Below are 14141 nucleotides of genomic sequence, written 5' to 3'. Positions count from 1 at the left end.
TCATTCTTCTGCACCTTCTGTACCTTGCTGGGTTTGACACTTCTGTCTGCCCAGGGCCTCCTTCATGGTACATATGGTATTACCTTCTTCCCCTGCTGTGTCCTGTCCAGGTGGGATGGAGCCTTTAATGCTCTCTGCTGCACTTCCCCTACAGGGCGAAAATGGAAGTGATGTCCAGATCCTGGGTGTTTCTCATCGGGGCATGCGGCTGTTGAGGGTGGTGAAAGCAGCTGGCTATAACCCTGAACACCTGAAGATTCTTCGCAGCTACAGGTGAGCAAAAGGGCACTGGTTGCTGCAGGATGATAATTTGTCACTTGCAGGATGCTTTCAGAGTGTAGGAGGCAGACTGAACAGGTGAGCTGAAAACTGACTGGTTGTGCTATGCTCTCTAGGATTGTCCTAGGCCAGTTGTGACTCACTGACCCTCCTAATGAGTTTGGCCTTTCCTTTTCCTTCCTACCTTGTGCTTTGCTCACAATAAGTGAGTGCTAGGCATGAGTCAGCTCCCTGCATGTCATCAGAAGGGAGGTCCTCAGAGTGGTACGGTGAAAGCCATGAGCAGCCTATGGTGCTATTACTATTGTAATACAGTGCTAGTGAAAGGCCACCCTCTGGAGCGTGCTGAGGCCTGTCTCCATTCTCAGTCCTTGGAATGAGCTCCCATCCCCATGATCTGCATCCCTAGCTCTGGCAGAAGAAGCCTGAGCATGCTGGCTGTGTCCTCAGCTTTGCAGATGTGCTGTCAGTGGAACTGAAGGGCAGCAATGCCCTGGAGTTCTCTCTGAAGACAGAGCAGCTCTTCCTGCACTCTCCAAAGGCTCCATGCATCAAGGCCATGGTGGAACTCTTCATCCAGGAGCTGAGGCAGGTGAGAGAGTGGCTGTAGTGCAGTAAGGAATGAAGGTGATTTCCCACATGGACCTGAGAGGGTCCATGGGATGACATGGTCTGAGTCCCTCACATCCTGGGGACGAGATTTGACCTCCCCATCGCTTTTTCCCCAGGATACCAACTATGTTGTTGCTCTGCGCAGCTACATCACGGATGACAAGAGCCTTCTTAGCTTCAAGAAGGGTGACCTCATCGAGTTACTGCCCATGCAAGGCGTGGAGCCAGGTGAGGGAGTTTGTCAAGATTGGCAGGAAAGGTGGGGACTGGGTTCAAGGGCCTGCTGGACCCATGGTGCCCAGAAACTCTACATGCTGCTGTCGAGTAAACCAGAGGAAAGCAGACTGTTAATGGCCAGCATAGTTAGCCTTCAGCTCTGCCATTCTCTGACTGCAACACACCTTGTTCCAACTGCCATAGTTATAGCAGATGTTATCTTAGGATGCAGGAAAGCCTGGTCAGTCTGGTCCTCTCCTTTGCCAGTAGGATGCCTCTCTGCTCATTTCTCTTGGTAGCTGCCATGGTTCCTGACTCTTTCTTCCCTGTTTCTGCAGGCTGGCAGTTTGGCTCCACTGGTGGCCGCTGTGGTATTTTCCCCATCAGCCTGGTGCAATTGGCTGCAGCCCCTGATTACCTCAGCACCAGCATGGACAGACGTGGAGGCCTGCGGAAGAGCATGAAAGCTTCCCCAGAGAGCAGGAACACCAGCAGAGAGGTGAGTTGTCCTTGGGGAACTGCTAGGTACATGGCTGGGTTCTGTGGGAGCTGCCAGGGTGGGTCCATGGCCCTGGTAGTGTCTGACTCCAAAGCTAGAGGGAAGATGACTGCTTAATCCTTACAGATGGAGACACTCAAATACTATCATAGTGGGAGGGGAGGCACCAGACACAGATGAGGCCTTCCCAGGTCTGGCAGGTGAGGAGAATACACACTGCAGTTTCTCAGCTGACTTTTCAGGGTGGGTTTTGTGCCTGTCCCTGCAGAGTTCTGTTGCCAGCCTGACATCAGAACCCAACAGCATCATGTTAGTCCCTGCTGGCGATCATTATACCATGATGGACTTCGCCACAGCCTACTTCCGAGAGCTTCAGTCCATGTGAGTAGGCTGTGGTCCCTCCTGAACAAGCATACACAGGATCTGTGTAGCCTGACCCACACCAAGCCATTTCTTGGGATATTTCTTAGATGGCATGTTCTCTCTCCTCTGTCTAGGCAGGGACTGAAGGGGATGTCCGCTGAAAAGAGAGCAGCTCACCTGGTCCAGCACACCAAGGTGAGTCCAGTCTCTCCCCATGGCTACAGCCAGAATCCTAATTCCAGCATTGCCTCTAGCTTTGTCCGCACATGGCAAAAGCGCAGAGGGCAGATCCTTGGCTGTAGTCTCTGGAGAAGTGTAGGTGCCCCCTACTCTTCAGTGCTGCCTGCAAGATACTGGGAGCTTGTGTCTTTTGTGAAGCCTGCAGCACAGCTCTGTGTGATCTGCCTCCCCAGCTTACCCTTGTATTCTGACTCTGCAGGTCCCAATCCAGGAGTCTTTGCTCCAGTACTCTGATAGTGAACTGAATGAGCTTGCTACAAAGAACTTCAAGAGTAAGTATCTCCCTAGGACACAACACTGCAGAGGCTGGAGTGGGGGTGAGTGGGTCGGCCTTGGTGGCCACACATAGGCATCATGGAGCCCAGAGTGGGGAATGAAAACTGTGAGAGGAAGGCCCCTCCTAAGGCATTTCTGCAGTTAATAACTACTTGTGTCCGTGCTGAAAGCGTCCAGCAAAATGTACTTTGCCTTGAGTGCAAAGTGCCCAAGAACACACACTGCTGGGGCTGATGACCCACCAACTACATGTGTCCAATGCAAACCTCATAATAGCCCGTGGAGCAGAAAAGCTTTCAGGACGTTTTCTAGTCTACTGTCTGCCCCGTGGCAGGATCACCTCTGCTTAGACCTAAATGCTAGCCTTTGCTTTGCAGCTCTGATGCGGTTCATGGGAGATCAATCAAAACTCAAGAACCAGAATGAGGTTGAATGCATCTATGAAATCCTTCAGGTTTGTGACCTTCCCCTGGGCAAGGCGCTGAAGCACCAATGGGAATGAAGGGCCAAGACCTTGCTGGGAAGGGAGAGATCAGGGAGAGCCATAATGCAACCTCTTACATGAGAAAGGGAGCTGAAACAGAGAGGCTGATTAAAAAACATGGGGGGAAGGAGTTGCATGTAAATATTTTCCCTGGATATCACTGTCTGGATGAGAGCACAACCTGCCTCTCCTTCTTTGGGCTAGATAGCACTAGAGACCAGAGGCTGCAAAGCCCAAGCTTTAAGCCACATTGGCAGAGCTCTGGAACTGGGAGAGGAAGGGCACAGAGATGACCTGGGGCCTCTCTGATGCTCTTGTCCCCTCTCTGATGCTGTCTTCTCCTCTCTGAATGCAGCTGTGCAAGGAGAAGGAGAGTTTGCATGATGAGGTCTACTGCCAGGTCATCAAACAGGTCACCCACAACCCTCACCAGTGAGTACCAGCACTGTCAGCTCCTGTGCATGCACAGCTGGAGGGGAACCGTCTGCCTTGCTGCATAGACAGCAGGGCCAGGAGAGAGGCTGCCCCCTAATGATGTACTGTCCCTAGCTGCACAGTTGCTGGGGCTTTTGCCGAGCACTCAGGGAATTTAGCCAGTCACTGAGTTTGGCTTTTTCACTTCAATGAATGTTTGTCCTTCTATCTCTGGCTGCTGAGTATCTGGGCACTGGTAAACATTCCTGGTAGCTCCCGGTAGTGGTGCTGCTCAGAGTCCTGATTTCCTTTTCACAGCCCTGGGGAATTGGTACAACAGTTAGGACTGGCTTGACCCCACGCTGCCCTGCAATATGGTAGCAGTGGCATCAGAGTGGCCTTGACTGTTCCCTTTCTTTGTTTGCTGTTAGAATAACTGAGTTGATCCCTTCCTCAGTGTAAGAAACCTCTGACCAAGGGCCACCACCTTATTTTCTGCCACCTGCCATAGGTGTTCAGAAGGGCAGAGGTTCACTTTGAGCTGATTGGAGCCGTAATTGTCTTGTTCCAAGGTGCCCACAGTTCTTTCTATCCCGCAGGGAGAGCGTGCTGCGTGGTTGGTTGCTCCTAAGCCTGCTAACTGGGTACTTCCTCCCTTCTAACATCCTGATGCCCTATGCCACCAAGTTTCTGCAGCTAGCCAGCAGTGATCCATCCAGCACCCACCATGGTATGACTGTTTCTGTGTCCTGTAAAATAAATGGCTGCCCCCTTGTTACTAAAGCCCAGTGGTCAAAGAAAGAAGGATCCAGGTGGGGACATGGTCCAACAGGGAAATCTCCCTTATCCTGTTAGGCAGGAGAAATGAGTGGGGTACTGAGGGACCTGAGCCTGCAGGCAAGAGTCTGCTTTGTATTTCTAGTCTTTCTGTTTGCAGAGGTAATTTCCCATTGCATCTTCACCCAGGCAAGGTGGAATTGTGTGTCTCTCTGAGGCTTAGCTTAGCCCTGTGGCTTAGGCCCAGTTCAACAGCTAGACCTGGGGGAAAGGCAGACTGTGGTCTTCCAAAGTCATCAGCTGTGAGGTATTTGGGTTGGAATCCTGCCAGAGAAGAGGGTTCTAGTTCTCCCATCCTGTCATTCCTGTGTACTTCTACTGCCCTGGATGCTGTCTGGGGCTGGCCCCTCATGATTTGGATGTGTCCTAGCAGAGTGGGAGATGAGGTCAAGTCTCTTTCCTCTCCTAGCAGCAGCCCTGGGTTAAATTCAACACAGCCAGGATGACCCAACAGCATAGGAGACAATGCTAAGTCCTCTGTTTGGCTCAGGACATGAAGCTTTTTCCTTTTCCTGCAGATATAGCCAAGATCTGTCAGAGCAACCTGCGGAAAAATTTCATGTATGGGGGCCGTCGCCACCTTCCTTTCCCTGTGGAGATAGAGGCATTGCTGGTATTGAAGGGCAGAGAAGTGGAGGTGCTGGGAAGAGAGGGAGGGCAGAGGCTTGCCAGGAGGTGCCACGTGCAGTGTTACAGGGGTGGTTAGTCTTCCAAGAGAGGAAATGAGGCATGCATCTGCAAGGGGACTGGGAAGTGCAATGCCATGGAGTAGGCAGGGATGTGGGCAGGCAAGAGGCAGATACTATGGGCAAGTAGCAGAAGGTGGGGATGAGGAGGAAGGAAGAGGGAGGAAGAATTGTGGGGCTGATGGGATCCTGCATGTCTTGCTGCCTAAAGACTGTCCTTTGCAGAAGGGGCGTGGTGCCCGCCGACTAGTGATACTGATGCCTGGAGGCGTGGAATACCTCACCAGAATTAAGACATTCACTGTGAGTTTTCTGCTTTGAATTTCTTCATTGATCTGGACTCTGAGCCACACCAGGGAACTCCCTTATCTGTCAAAACCTTGGGCTTGGCCTGTGCTCCCCATAGTGCTGTGACAGTTTCCCACTCACTTCCTAGGAATCCCTGTAGCAGCGTATCTCTGTAGGGCCTGCACAACGCTAGGATGCCTCACCCAGCTTGCTTCTTTGCGCAATGGCCAGAGCCATACTGCTGCCCTCTAACAAGCCCAGTATGTCTAACTTCTCTGGGGCTGCTTTGGGCTTGCCTGGCCATGGTACTTATTTGCTTCTTTCCTTGCTTCAGGTGGCCAAGGAGCTCTTGCAGGAGGTCTGTGAGCAGATGGGGGCAGGCGAACAGGAAGAGATACAGGAATTTGTTCTTTTTGCCATCAGGAGTGACAGTGATAATCTCGGCAAGTAGAGACTAGCATCTAGATTCTTTCTTAAAGCAGTTTCTCCCAACAGGGAGTACCACGGCCACTGTTTTGAATAGTTCCCCCACCATTGCTGCCTCTGGGGAGGTTCCTTTTCAGCAGTTTCCCTCTGTAGTGGGGTTAAGGATTGTGCCTTCTCAGCGGCTGTGTTGCTTGTTCCTGAAAGAGGTGTGTGTGGGTCCGTGTCCCTTTGGAATGGCTGATGCTGGGAGTCATACGGGCAGGGTGGAATGGAGGCGTGCAGGAAGGCTCCTGTCCCAGGCCATGGAGCTCAGCCCACTGTCTCAGCACCAAGAGTAATAACCCTCTCCCTGCATAAACATGTAGATAAAACGGTGAGGCCACTAAGATCGGAGGACTATCTTCATGATTACCTGCTGGAGGACAAGTTGGTCACTGTGACTTTACGCAGGCTTATCTGGAGGACACCTCTGCACTTTGAGAACAAAATTTATACTGATGTTCATTATGGACAGGTAAGCAACAAGAGCAGTGCGTGCCAGGAACCTCCCTAGCAAGGGTTCCCTAGCAGGGGCAGGGTTAGTGTACAGGCCAATGGGAATGGCCAAGAGAGCTGAAGAAGTGGGGCTTTGGCTGATGGGCTTTGTATGCTGTTTCTGGGAATGACCAATAACTGAAGCTATAGATGCAAGAAGGCAGTGTGCCTGCAGCCCTAGCCTATGAGCTGTACTGTTCCAGACTGGATTGTGCAGTTCTGCATGCTCTTCCTGAGCCCAGAAAGCCTTTGCTTTCGTGTTATCAGCAAGGTAGGATGTGGGTCTCTGCAGCCTGGCGCTGCCCAGACCTGCATGTACCTTCTGCAAGGTTTAACAAAGGCCTCTTTGCTTTGCTGTTTCTCAGATGCTGTGGGATTACCTGAATGGGAGGATACTGTTAAGCCATAGTAAAGAAATGGAGATGCAGGTGGGCATTTTGGCAATGCTCCAGCACTGGGCCAAAACAGAGCAGCAGAACTCTGCTCCCTCCAGGTATGTCTGTCTGTCTCATGGTGGGTCTCTATCTCTAATGGCTGTTGGCACCACAGGGATTAGAGGTAGGTGCCTGAAAGTACTCTCTGGGTAATTAAGGAATGGACAGTTCTGGAGAACGTAAGATACTAATTAATGTCACTTAGTTACTGACTCCTGCCTGTTAATCAAGAAAGTTTACCTCCTGTTCACACTCTTAATGCTGACTGTCTCTGATCCACATTTCCTTTTATGACTTCTCCTGAGCTCATGAGGTGCCATGGACATTTCTTTCGACTGCCATGTGTTTGTAATACCAAGAATGAAGTGCATGAGCTTATAGTTGGGCTGAATGCTCCTTTTTTCTTTCTCACAAGTGCCAGAGTTTTCAACCCTGGGCACCTGAAATCTGTAGTGAAATGCCTAATGGGAATGAAAATGTCCCTGGGTACTGGAAAGCTTCTGTCCTGCAACCCCGAGCTGTACTTTCACACTCCTTCCTTCCTGTATCCTTATGCACTTTGATTCAGAGCGGACGTAATGTCTCCATCAGATCCCCTTACACCACCAGCAGCAGGGGGTAATGGCATAACTCTGCTGGGCATGGGGAATCCGCTCTGCGTAGTGCTTTGGACGCACAGGAGCAAGACAGAGTTAGAGTAAGGTGGTTTTCAGCTGAGACTGCCTGTGAAAGAAACACCCTGTGGCTTTACTTTCGTGCTACTGTCCTTGCTTGAAGAGCTCCTGTTGTCTCCAGAAAGAAGAGATTTCTCCCAGTGCACTAGTCAGTGGTGCAAAGCTGCCTTCTCTGTGGAAAATGGTGGCCTCACTGTCTCTGATGTTTCCTTCCACACTACCCAATTTAGAAATAACCTGTTGTGCTCTTCCCCTCTCCCTCCACCCTTGCCCCCAGCCTTGCAATTGAAAATTGTTGCCAGATCCCCTCCTTCCTCTTAATCCCCCTGGCTGATCTTTCAATTTTAGCTGGGCAGGGGGTGAATTAGTATCTGCTTGTTGGCACAGGGAAGAGCTGAAGGAGTATACACCAAAGACCCTGCAGTCCTCCATCAGTCCCCAGGCTCTGCAGAACCATGTTGGCATGCTGCTGAGATCCAGGCAGCCCCTCCAGCCAGTGAATGCAAAAATCCAGTTCATAGGTGAGGAGACATCCAGATCTGCTTGAGTCTATCCTGAGCATGATGGAAGCCGCTTTGAATGTGCTTTTGGGAGAGTTTATGAGGTTGGCGAGGATCCTTGGAGCCTGGAATGGGCCGTGACATATGACTCCCTGATAGCCTCCCCCTGCAGACTGGCACTTGTTCCCAAACACGGTGATCATGGTAGAAGTCCCATCTCTTTTGCAGAAGTCTGCAGTAGATTTTCAGAGCTCTGTACAAGTGGTGTTTTAATTGATATTCTGGCTGCACATCTGTTTCTGGTCGGAAAAGAACAGGACATCTATTCAGCCTGCTGAGAATTGAGTATCAGCAGCCTGGGAGGGAGGGAGGGAAGGAGGGAGAAGTTGTCAATCTTACTTTTTAATGCAGAAAAGCTTGGGAACACCTGCAGCTTTTGACCACCCTAGGTTGGTGCAATAGATTGCTGGCTGGAAGCTGCTGCCTGAAAGCCACCTTTTGCTTTCTTACAGAGCACGTGATGAAATTGCCTTTCTTTGGCTACAACACCTACTTTGTAGAGAGAGTCAGCGATGACACAATCCCTGTGCCCTGTTTCTTTGGTGTGAATAAAGAAGAGATCATTGTGGTGGATGGCATCACCCAGGTATGCCAGACAATTCCTCCCTAGAGTCCAGATGTCTGTCAGATGTTAACTTTGACTTTTAGAAGAACTTGTGCAGGAAGAGACTATATTTACCTGCATCACAGCCACTCTAACAACAGGCCTAGCCCAAAGCAAGTGACAAGAGTGGTAGAACAGTTAGTGCTGCCATGTGCTCTTTTGTAAGTCCAGTGATCATGCTAACAAGCATGGTCCACAGTAAAACTAAGTGTAGGTCACATTCCTGTTTGCCCCAATCTTGCAGGAGTTCTAGGGACACGCTGGCAGCAGGAGCTTGCCCTGTATTCTGTATACACTGCCTTGTGCCCCAGTCTTTGTCTCAGCTTTCAATATGCTCTTGAGGTGAATCCTCCTTGGTGAGAACCAGATGGTTTTATTTGTAAAGACTGCACCAGAGAGTGTTTTGTGGCTTTTCTCCTCACACAGGCAATCTCCTGTGTCATTCCATTGAAAGAGCTGCAGAAGATGCGAACCCTGCAGCCTATCTCTGATGCTGGGCTTCCTGGCATAGAACTGAACTATGGCTCGGCTGCCAGCCCCAAGACTATGTGGCTTGAACTGTCACAGGTGAGATCAGCCTGGACCTACAGCTTCCTCCTGGCAATTCAGAAATTGCCCTCCACTGCCCAGCTGGGCCTCTGCTAAGGGACAGTACTACTGCTCTCTTCTGTCCCAGAGGTGGATGGGGCACTGCATTTCCCAGGCCCCAAAGTGCAGCTTTGTCCCAGCACTTACCTGATATTTAATTACGGAAAGTGATTTATGGGAATATTTAATTATGAGAAGCAGACATTTCTAGGGCAGAGAATGACTGATACTGATTTGTGTTTTGACAGGCTAAAGAAATGTATCACACGATTGTTGTCATCCTGGATAAAACAGAGTTGCACCACTAAAGCCTAAGAGGAGGAGAATGACCAAGCAAAACAGCACTGTTTTTCTTTCTTGGAGCTTTCTTTGAGCTTGTTCAGTGCTCCCTGCCCTGTCTTCTGGAGAGGTCTTTTTCAAAAGACATCCATGACCTCAGACAGCTGCTTTCTAAGACTGCCACCACAGTGTTTGTTGATGGACTGGACCATAATGTCACCCCTTGTGACCTGCCATTCAGTCCCCAAGTACTATTCCTTGAAGCGATGCATGCACTGGCTAAACAAACCACAAGACACCCTTTCCACACCATCGCTTTTTCATAGCCTGTTCCAACATAGAGCAGCTGAACAGATGCAAGCAATTGCCTTCAAGCTATGCAGTGTGGGACTCTGAATTAATTAACATGAGCAAAGACTGATGCTTGCTAGGGATTTGTGTAACACAACACAAAGCTGAGGCTATGAAATGGCTGCACTGGCTGCTGGTGTTTTCCATAGGCCAGCTTTTTCTCTGTATCGATATGCAAGAGGCCCCTATAGCAGGATTTGTGAAGCAGGAGCTTGTAGAAAGCATCTTAATTGCAAAGCAGATCAGTGTTAATATACAATTAACACATATGCTGGGGCACAGATTGAGCTGCAATGGTAAGAAAGTTTATTGTTAATTAATTGCTCACTGACGTAATTATATGCATATGTTTCCCTCTACTATAAAGAAGTCAGTCATGTCCATGCAGCTATCATGCTTAAATGATGGCTCAGTGCCCATGGAGAAAGCATATTCAAATGGAACTTGTATTACAGTAGAGGAGAGTGTCCTGGGATGTACAAAAATGCTTAATTTATTTTTATTGCTACAGCTATCCTACTGAACTGAAAAATATCTGCACTTTAGGAGATTGCTATAAAATAATCACATAGAGATATGGCAGATACTGGTTTACATCTAACACGGGAAGATTGACCTGCAGGTAACTGGCAAAGCTTGAGGAAAAGGTTGTCACTGTTGGCTGGGAATGGGATAGATCTGAGGGTGCTCAATGGAAGCCATGATGCACAGCTAGCTTCTTACTGGTGAGCTGATGCCAGAAGTAACTACAGCATCTTCACTGTCAGGAACTTCCCTTCAGGTACTGCTCACTGGCAGCACCTTAGATCTTAGCTGAAGCATATTCCACCCTCCTCCTTCAGAAGCACTACTGCAAGGCTAGGTAAAGCACCACAGCAACACGAAAGAAAGGAATAGAGAAGGTCTCTGAAGATTAACTTATCCTTATTCCCCTTCTCTTTCTCTGAGCTTTTGCTGCCTTACATAGAAGCACAACTCATCTGATTAGAAATGTCCCACATTCTGATAAAGCACATTGTCAGTGATTTAGGAGATAAACAAAGCATTTCTGAGAAGTTCACCCAGGCAGCAGCTGAACTCTGGAGTGATAGTAACCGCACTTAAGTGGCTGATGAAACAGGATTTTTAATGGGAAGGTAAAATAGAAGCCAGCAGACAACAGCTGAAAAAAAAAAAGCTCACTTCTATTGTGTAAAAGGCTTCCTGTAAAGCCTTTTGTCCTCCAGTGCGCAGAGCAAGCTGAAGATGAAAGTGACTTTTGAGTTAAATATTTCCAGGTTCTCCTTCTGGTTCTAGCTGGAGAAGTCCTGCAGCTGTACGGGGTTGGAGATGTCTGCTGACACGTGCTTCCTATCCATCCCATCCCAGGCTTGCATTTATTAGCTTTCTGTTCAGTTAAGAAATGTCTATGTTCACAGTGCTGGAGTCTTAATGTATCTTAGACCAGTCTGTATGATTAATTGGTAAGAAAAAGCTTTCGGGAAGAGTCCACAGCAGCTATAACATTGTTTTATTGTCAGTTCCACACATACCCTTCAGTACATTTAAAAAAAAGTACATCTGTTGAGTACAGTGATCTAAAAGCCTGTTTGATGGCCCCTCAGGCTGCAGATTCTTCTAGCAGCACTAGTGCCTGAGGCCACCAGCCTCTATAGGCATGGAATAAAGGCAGAACCCAACAAAAACCCAACAGAAAGGACTTGTACCAGGGAATCAGGTTATTTGAAGCCCACTGATAACCTAAGGTTCAGGTCCTTATATAAATATAGCAGCAGAGGCACCACAGTGTCAATTTGAGGGCCACAGCAATACCTTAACCAGTTATAACAGCAGCATTGCCCTCTGTATTGCAGACTGTGGGTGAGGCACAGGGGGCAAATATGGCTTTAGGGATTACAAGCAAATGCTGGAAAAGGGTTGGTAACCTTGATGCTACTATGGGAGAGGTTAATACTGAAAGAGCATCACTGCTTAAGTTAAAGGGCAGGCAGAACTAGACAAAGTTAAAAAAAAATTCAGATTAAAAGAAAAAGAATACCAGTTTCTCCACCTTCAGAAGGTAGGCATTGCTTGCATGGTAAAAACAAAACGCTCCCCTCCTGCCCTTCAAGGGAAAACATTCCATCCAGGAACTCAACCATCAAGTTTGTCATTGGCAGCCCTGAGCAAAGCATGTGAACTTGTAGCGTAAGGCTTCTATTGGTAACACTGAAACAAAAACTAAGAGATGGGGGAGTGAGGGGAGGAGCCATCTAGGAAGCAAGACGCCATCCTAAAGCAGAGTCCCAGCTGGAAAGTCTGAGCCCTTCCCAGACTGCTGCAGGGAGCAGAGGTTGGAGACACTGCAGAACATCTGAGGCAGCAGCCCCTACCCTATCCAGCAGATACAGACTTCATACCTCTTGGCAAGAGGTACTAGAGGGCTTCAGCGCCCTAGTTATTGAAGAAACTCTCCAGAAGTTCACAGAAACTGGTTTCCTGGAAGTGTGTGTCACTAAGGACAGAAGTGAGCAAAAATGCAGTGGGAAAAGAAAGCTCACTTCTGCAGTTTCGTGAAACCCTCCATGGCTGAGTTCTTCAAGATCCCCTGGTCCCACTGCTGGAGGAAGGAAGACAGCCAACATGATGCAAGGATCAGCTCTCCGAGCTCTGCAGCTCCTGCCAGTCTGTCTCACTCTCACACCTGACCCTTGTTTTGAAAAACTCCTTGATGAGTCTCTGTGCTTCCTCCTTCACTGCAAGAGAGGAAGCACCACCTTTGAGATGATACTTAAGACATCTGTCCCCTCTAAAGACATCAATACATTTAGCATCAGAAGAACCCAAGATTCTAGGTGCTCTCTCCAGCTGCTAACTCACCAGTCTTGCGGACAGGGTTCTGCTCTTCAGTCAGTAAGTGAGACAGGTGCCGAGCAAAGCCCTTAAACAGATCCTGCAGAATTGGGGAAGATAAAGAGCAGAAAGCAGACATTGGTTACCTCACCAGACTGTTTCCACATTTGTCTTGCCCTTAGCATAGGCTGGCTCTAGCACAAACCATTCATAGATTTGGACTACAGGAGTGTTGCAAACCTGCAAATACGCCTGACCCTGCAGTGCTGGAGAAGCACATGCACACATATGCTGCCTTGCAGAACACATCAAGTAAACTACAGCAGAATTGAACCTGATCTGTTGCCAGTCCACAGATGGGAATTTTTAAAAATTTCCCGGAGTTTAGTGTGAAAACACAATCACAAACAAATGTGGAACCAACATGATACCACTCTAAATCACACACAAACCCTTTCTTGGGAGAGGTGAGTTGCTGCACCTAGAGTCACTGAAACAGCACATACCAAGATGTGACTTGGAAATGAAATGTGGTATCCAGATCACCTCCCCCTTCTTCGAGCCCCAGATCACTAGGGAGATGCAGTCTCCTTCTGCTAGAGAGGGTCTTGAGCTGTGCCCTACCTTGGAAGCAAATTTGCCACCCTTGTAGAATGGGGTCAAATATTTGACAACGATGTCTGCTGTTTCTTTGAGGGACATGCCTTTGGTCACTGGCTGTAGAGTCTTGCTGATTCCTTCTTTATCACACTGTGATAAGTTTGGATCAAAAGTCACCTTCTTCTTTGTTGGACCAACACTTTTGCTTTCTGGCTGGGACAGAATAGAAGATTTTGCCGCTGTCCGTAGCCGCTTTGTTGCGGGACTTCCCATATCCTGGAGATGGGACAGAAGAAAACCAAACCCACCAATTCCTATGGCAGCATTACACTTCCAAGCAGCCACTACCTTCTGAGAACATGAATCTTTGCAGCATCCCGCAGGCTCTCACTATAGTGAATGCCATGCAGGAATCTATGTAACCCATTTTGCTGTGCAGACATAATACACTGTTTCCCACACAAGGGGGACTTTAAGAAAAACCCTTTAAGACTACCTCATTTAGAATTACCCTATGGTCTTATTAGGGCAGCTAATTGCTAGACCCCATCCTATATGGGAAAAACTGACAGGAAAAGATTGGATGTCTGTCACCCCTCTGGAAGAATCAACCACTTCTGGAGTGCCACACTCCTGCTCAATTTGAAAGAGCAAGGAGAAAACTGCACTGTTCAGGAGAGACAGCTACCAGGCAGTCTCAGATGCCAAATACAGAGCCAGAAACTGAATGGCAACGAAGTCTGTGAGCATGGTTTGCTTCTGAGTGGTCCTGTGCGTCATTGGCCTGTGGTTGTTCTCTTGACTTGAGAAAGCAGCTTGCTAATTATAGTTAGTTACAGACCTCGAGGGGGTGGAGAGACTCATTCCAGGCAAGTCATCAGCAAGGGTACAGTCACATGTGTTGCAAAGAAGAGGAAACAAAGCGGAGTGGAGGGGAAGCTTTCCACTGCAGTCTGAGTTGCTGGCACTGGCCCAGTGGGCGGCAGGGGAACACCAGGACTGCAACGCAACTACAGTTCTCCTCTCTGCTGCAATTGCAGTTGAGCCTTCACCAGATAAATAACA

The 14141-nt window shown here is 48.7% G+C and overlaps 2 protein-coding genes across 8 annotated transcripts in view; one reads left to right on the top strand and one right to left on the bottom strand.

Annotated features, from left to right (window-relative positions):
• The window catches only part of MYO15B (myosin XVB), a 29234-nt gene extending 17555 nt beyond the window's left edge, over positions 1-11679 (top strand). Inside the window, exons 25-43 of the mRNA XM_075170140.1 lie at positions 155-273; positions 730-871; positions 1008-1119; positions 1446-1606; positions 1875-1987; positions 2104-2164; positions 2409-2481; positions 2863-2939; positions 3325-3401; positions 3983-4113; positions 4739-4833; positions 5132-5209; positions 5529-5637; positions 5986-6134; positions 6520-6647; positions 7650-7783; positions 8275-8408; positions 8853-8993; positions 9263-11679. Of these exons, the coding sequence (XP_075026241.1) occupies positions 155-273; positions 730-871; positions 1008-1119; positions 1446-1606; positions 1875-1987; positions 2104-2164; positions 2409-2481; positions 2863-2939; positions 3325-3401; positions 3983-4113; positions 4739-4833; positions 5132-5209; positions 5529-5637; positions 5986-6134; positions 6520-6647; positions 7650-7783; positions 8275-8408; positions 8853-8993; positions 9263-9322 (2094 nt within the window). The 3' untranslated portion in view covers positions 9323-11679. The remainder of the gene's footprint in view (positions 1-154; positions 274-729; positions 872-1007; positions 1120-1445; positions 1607-1874; positions 1988-2103; positions 2165-2408; positions 2482-2862; positions 2940-3324; positions 3402-3982; positions 4114-4738; positions 4834-5131; positions 5210-5528; positions 5638-5985; positions 6135-6519; positions 6648-7649; positions 7784-8274; positions 8409-8852; positions 8994-9262) is intronic.
• The window catches only part of RECQL5 (RecQ like helicase 5), a 38879-nt gene continuing 35875 nt past the window's right edge, over positions 11138-14141 (bottom strand). For 2 of the 7 annotated variants that reach the window (XM_075169998.1, XM_075170000.1), the window contains exons 16-18: positions 13101-13352; positions 12504-12576; positions 11138-12400 (exon numbers count right to left, since the gene is read on the bottom strand). In XM_075169998.1, coding sequence (XP_075026099.1) covers positions 12279-12400; positions 12504-12576; positions 13101-13352 — 447 coding nt within the window. In that variant the 3' untranslated portion in view covers positions 11138-12278. Of the gene's footprint in view, positions 12401-12503; positions 14123-14141 lie in introns of those variants that run through there. The other 5 variants (XR_012676712.1, XM_075170002.1, XR_012676711.1 and 2 more) reach the window with 5 other exon arrangements.

The sequence above is a fragment of the Calonectris borealis genome, chromosome 20 (genome assembly GCF_964195595.1).
Source record: "Calonectris borealis chromosome 20, bCalBor7.hap1.2, whole genome shotgun sequence".
Classification (NCBI taxonomy): Eukaryota; Metazoa; Chordata; class Aves; order Procellariiformes; family Procellariidae; genus Calonectris; species Calonectris borealis.
Note: the sequence above shows the minus strand (reverse complement) of the source record. Positions and strands in the feature narration are given on the sequence as shown.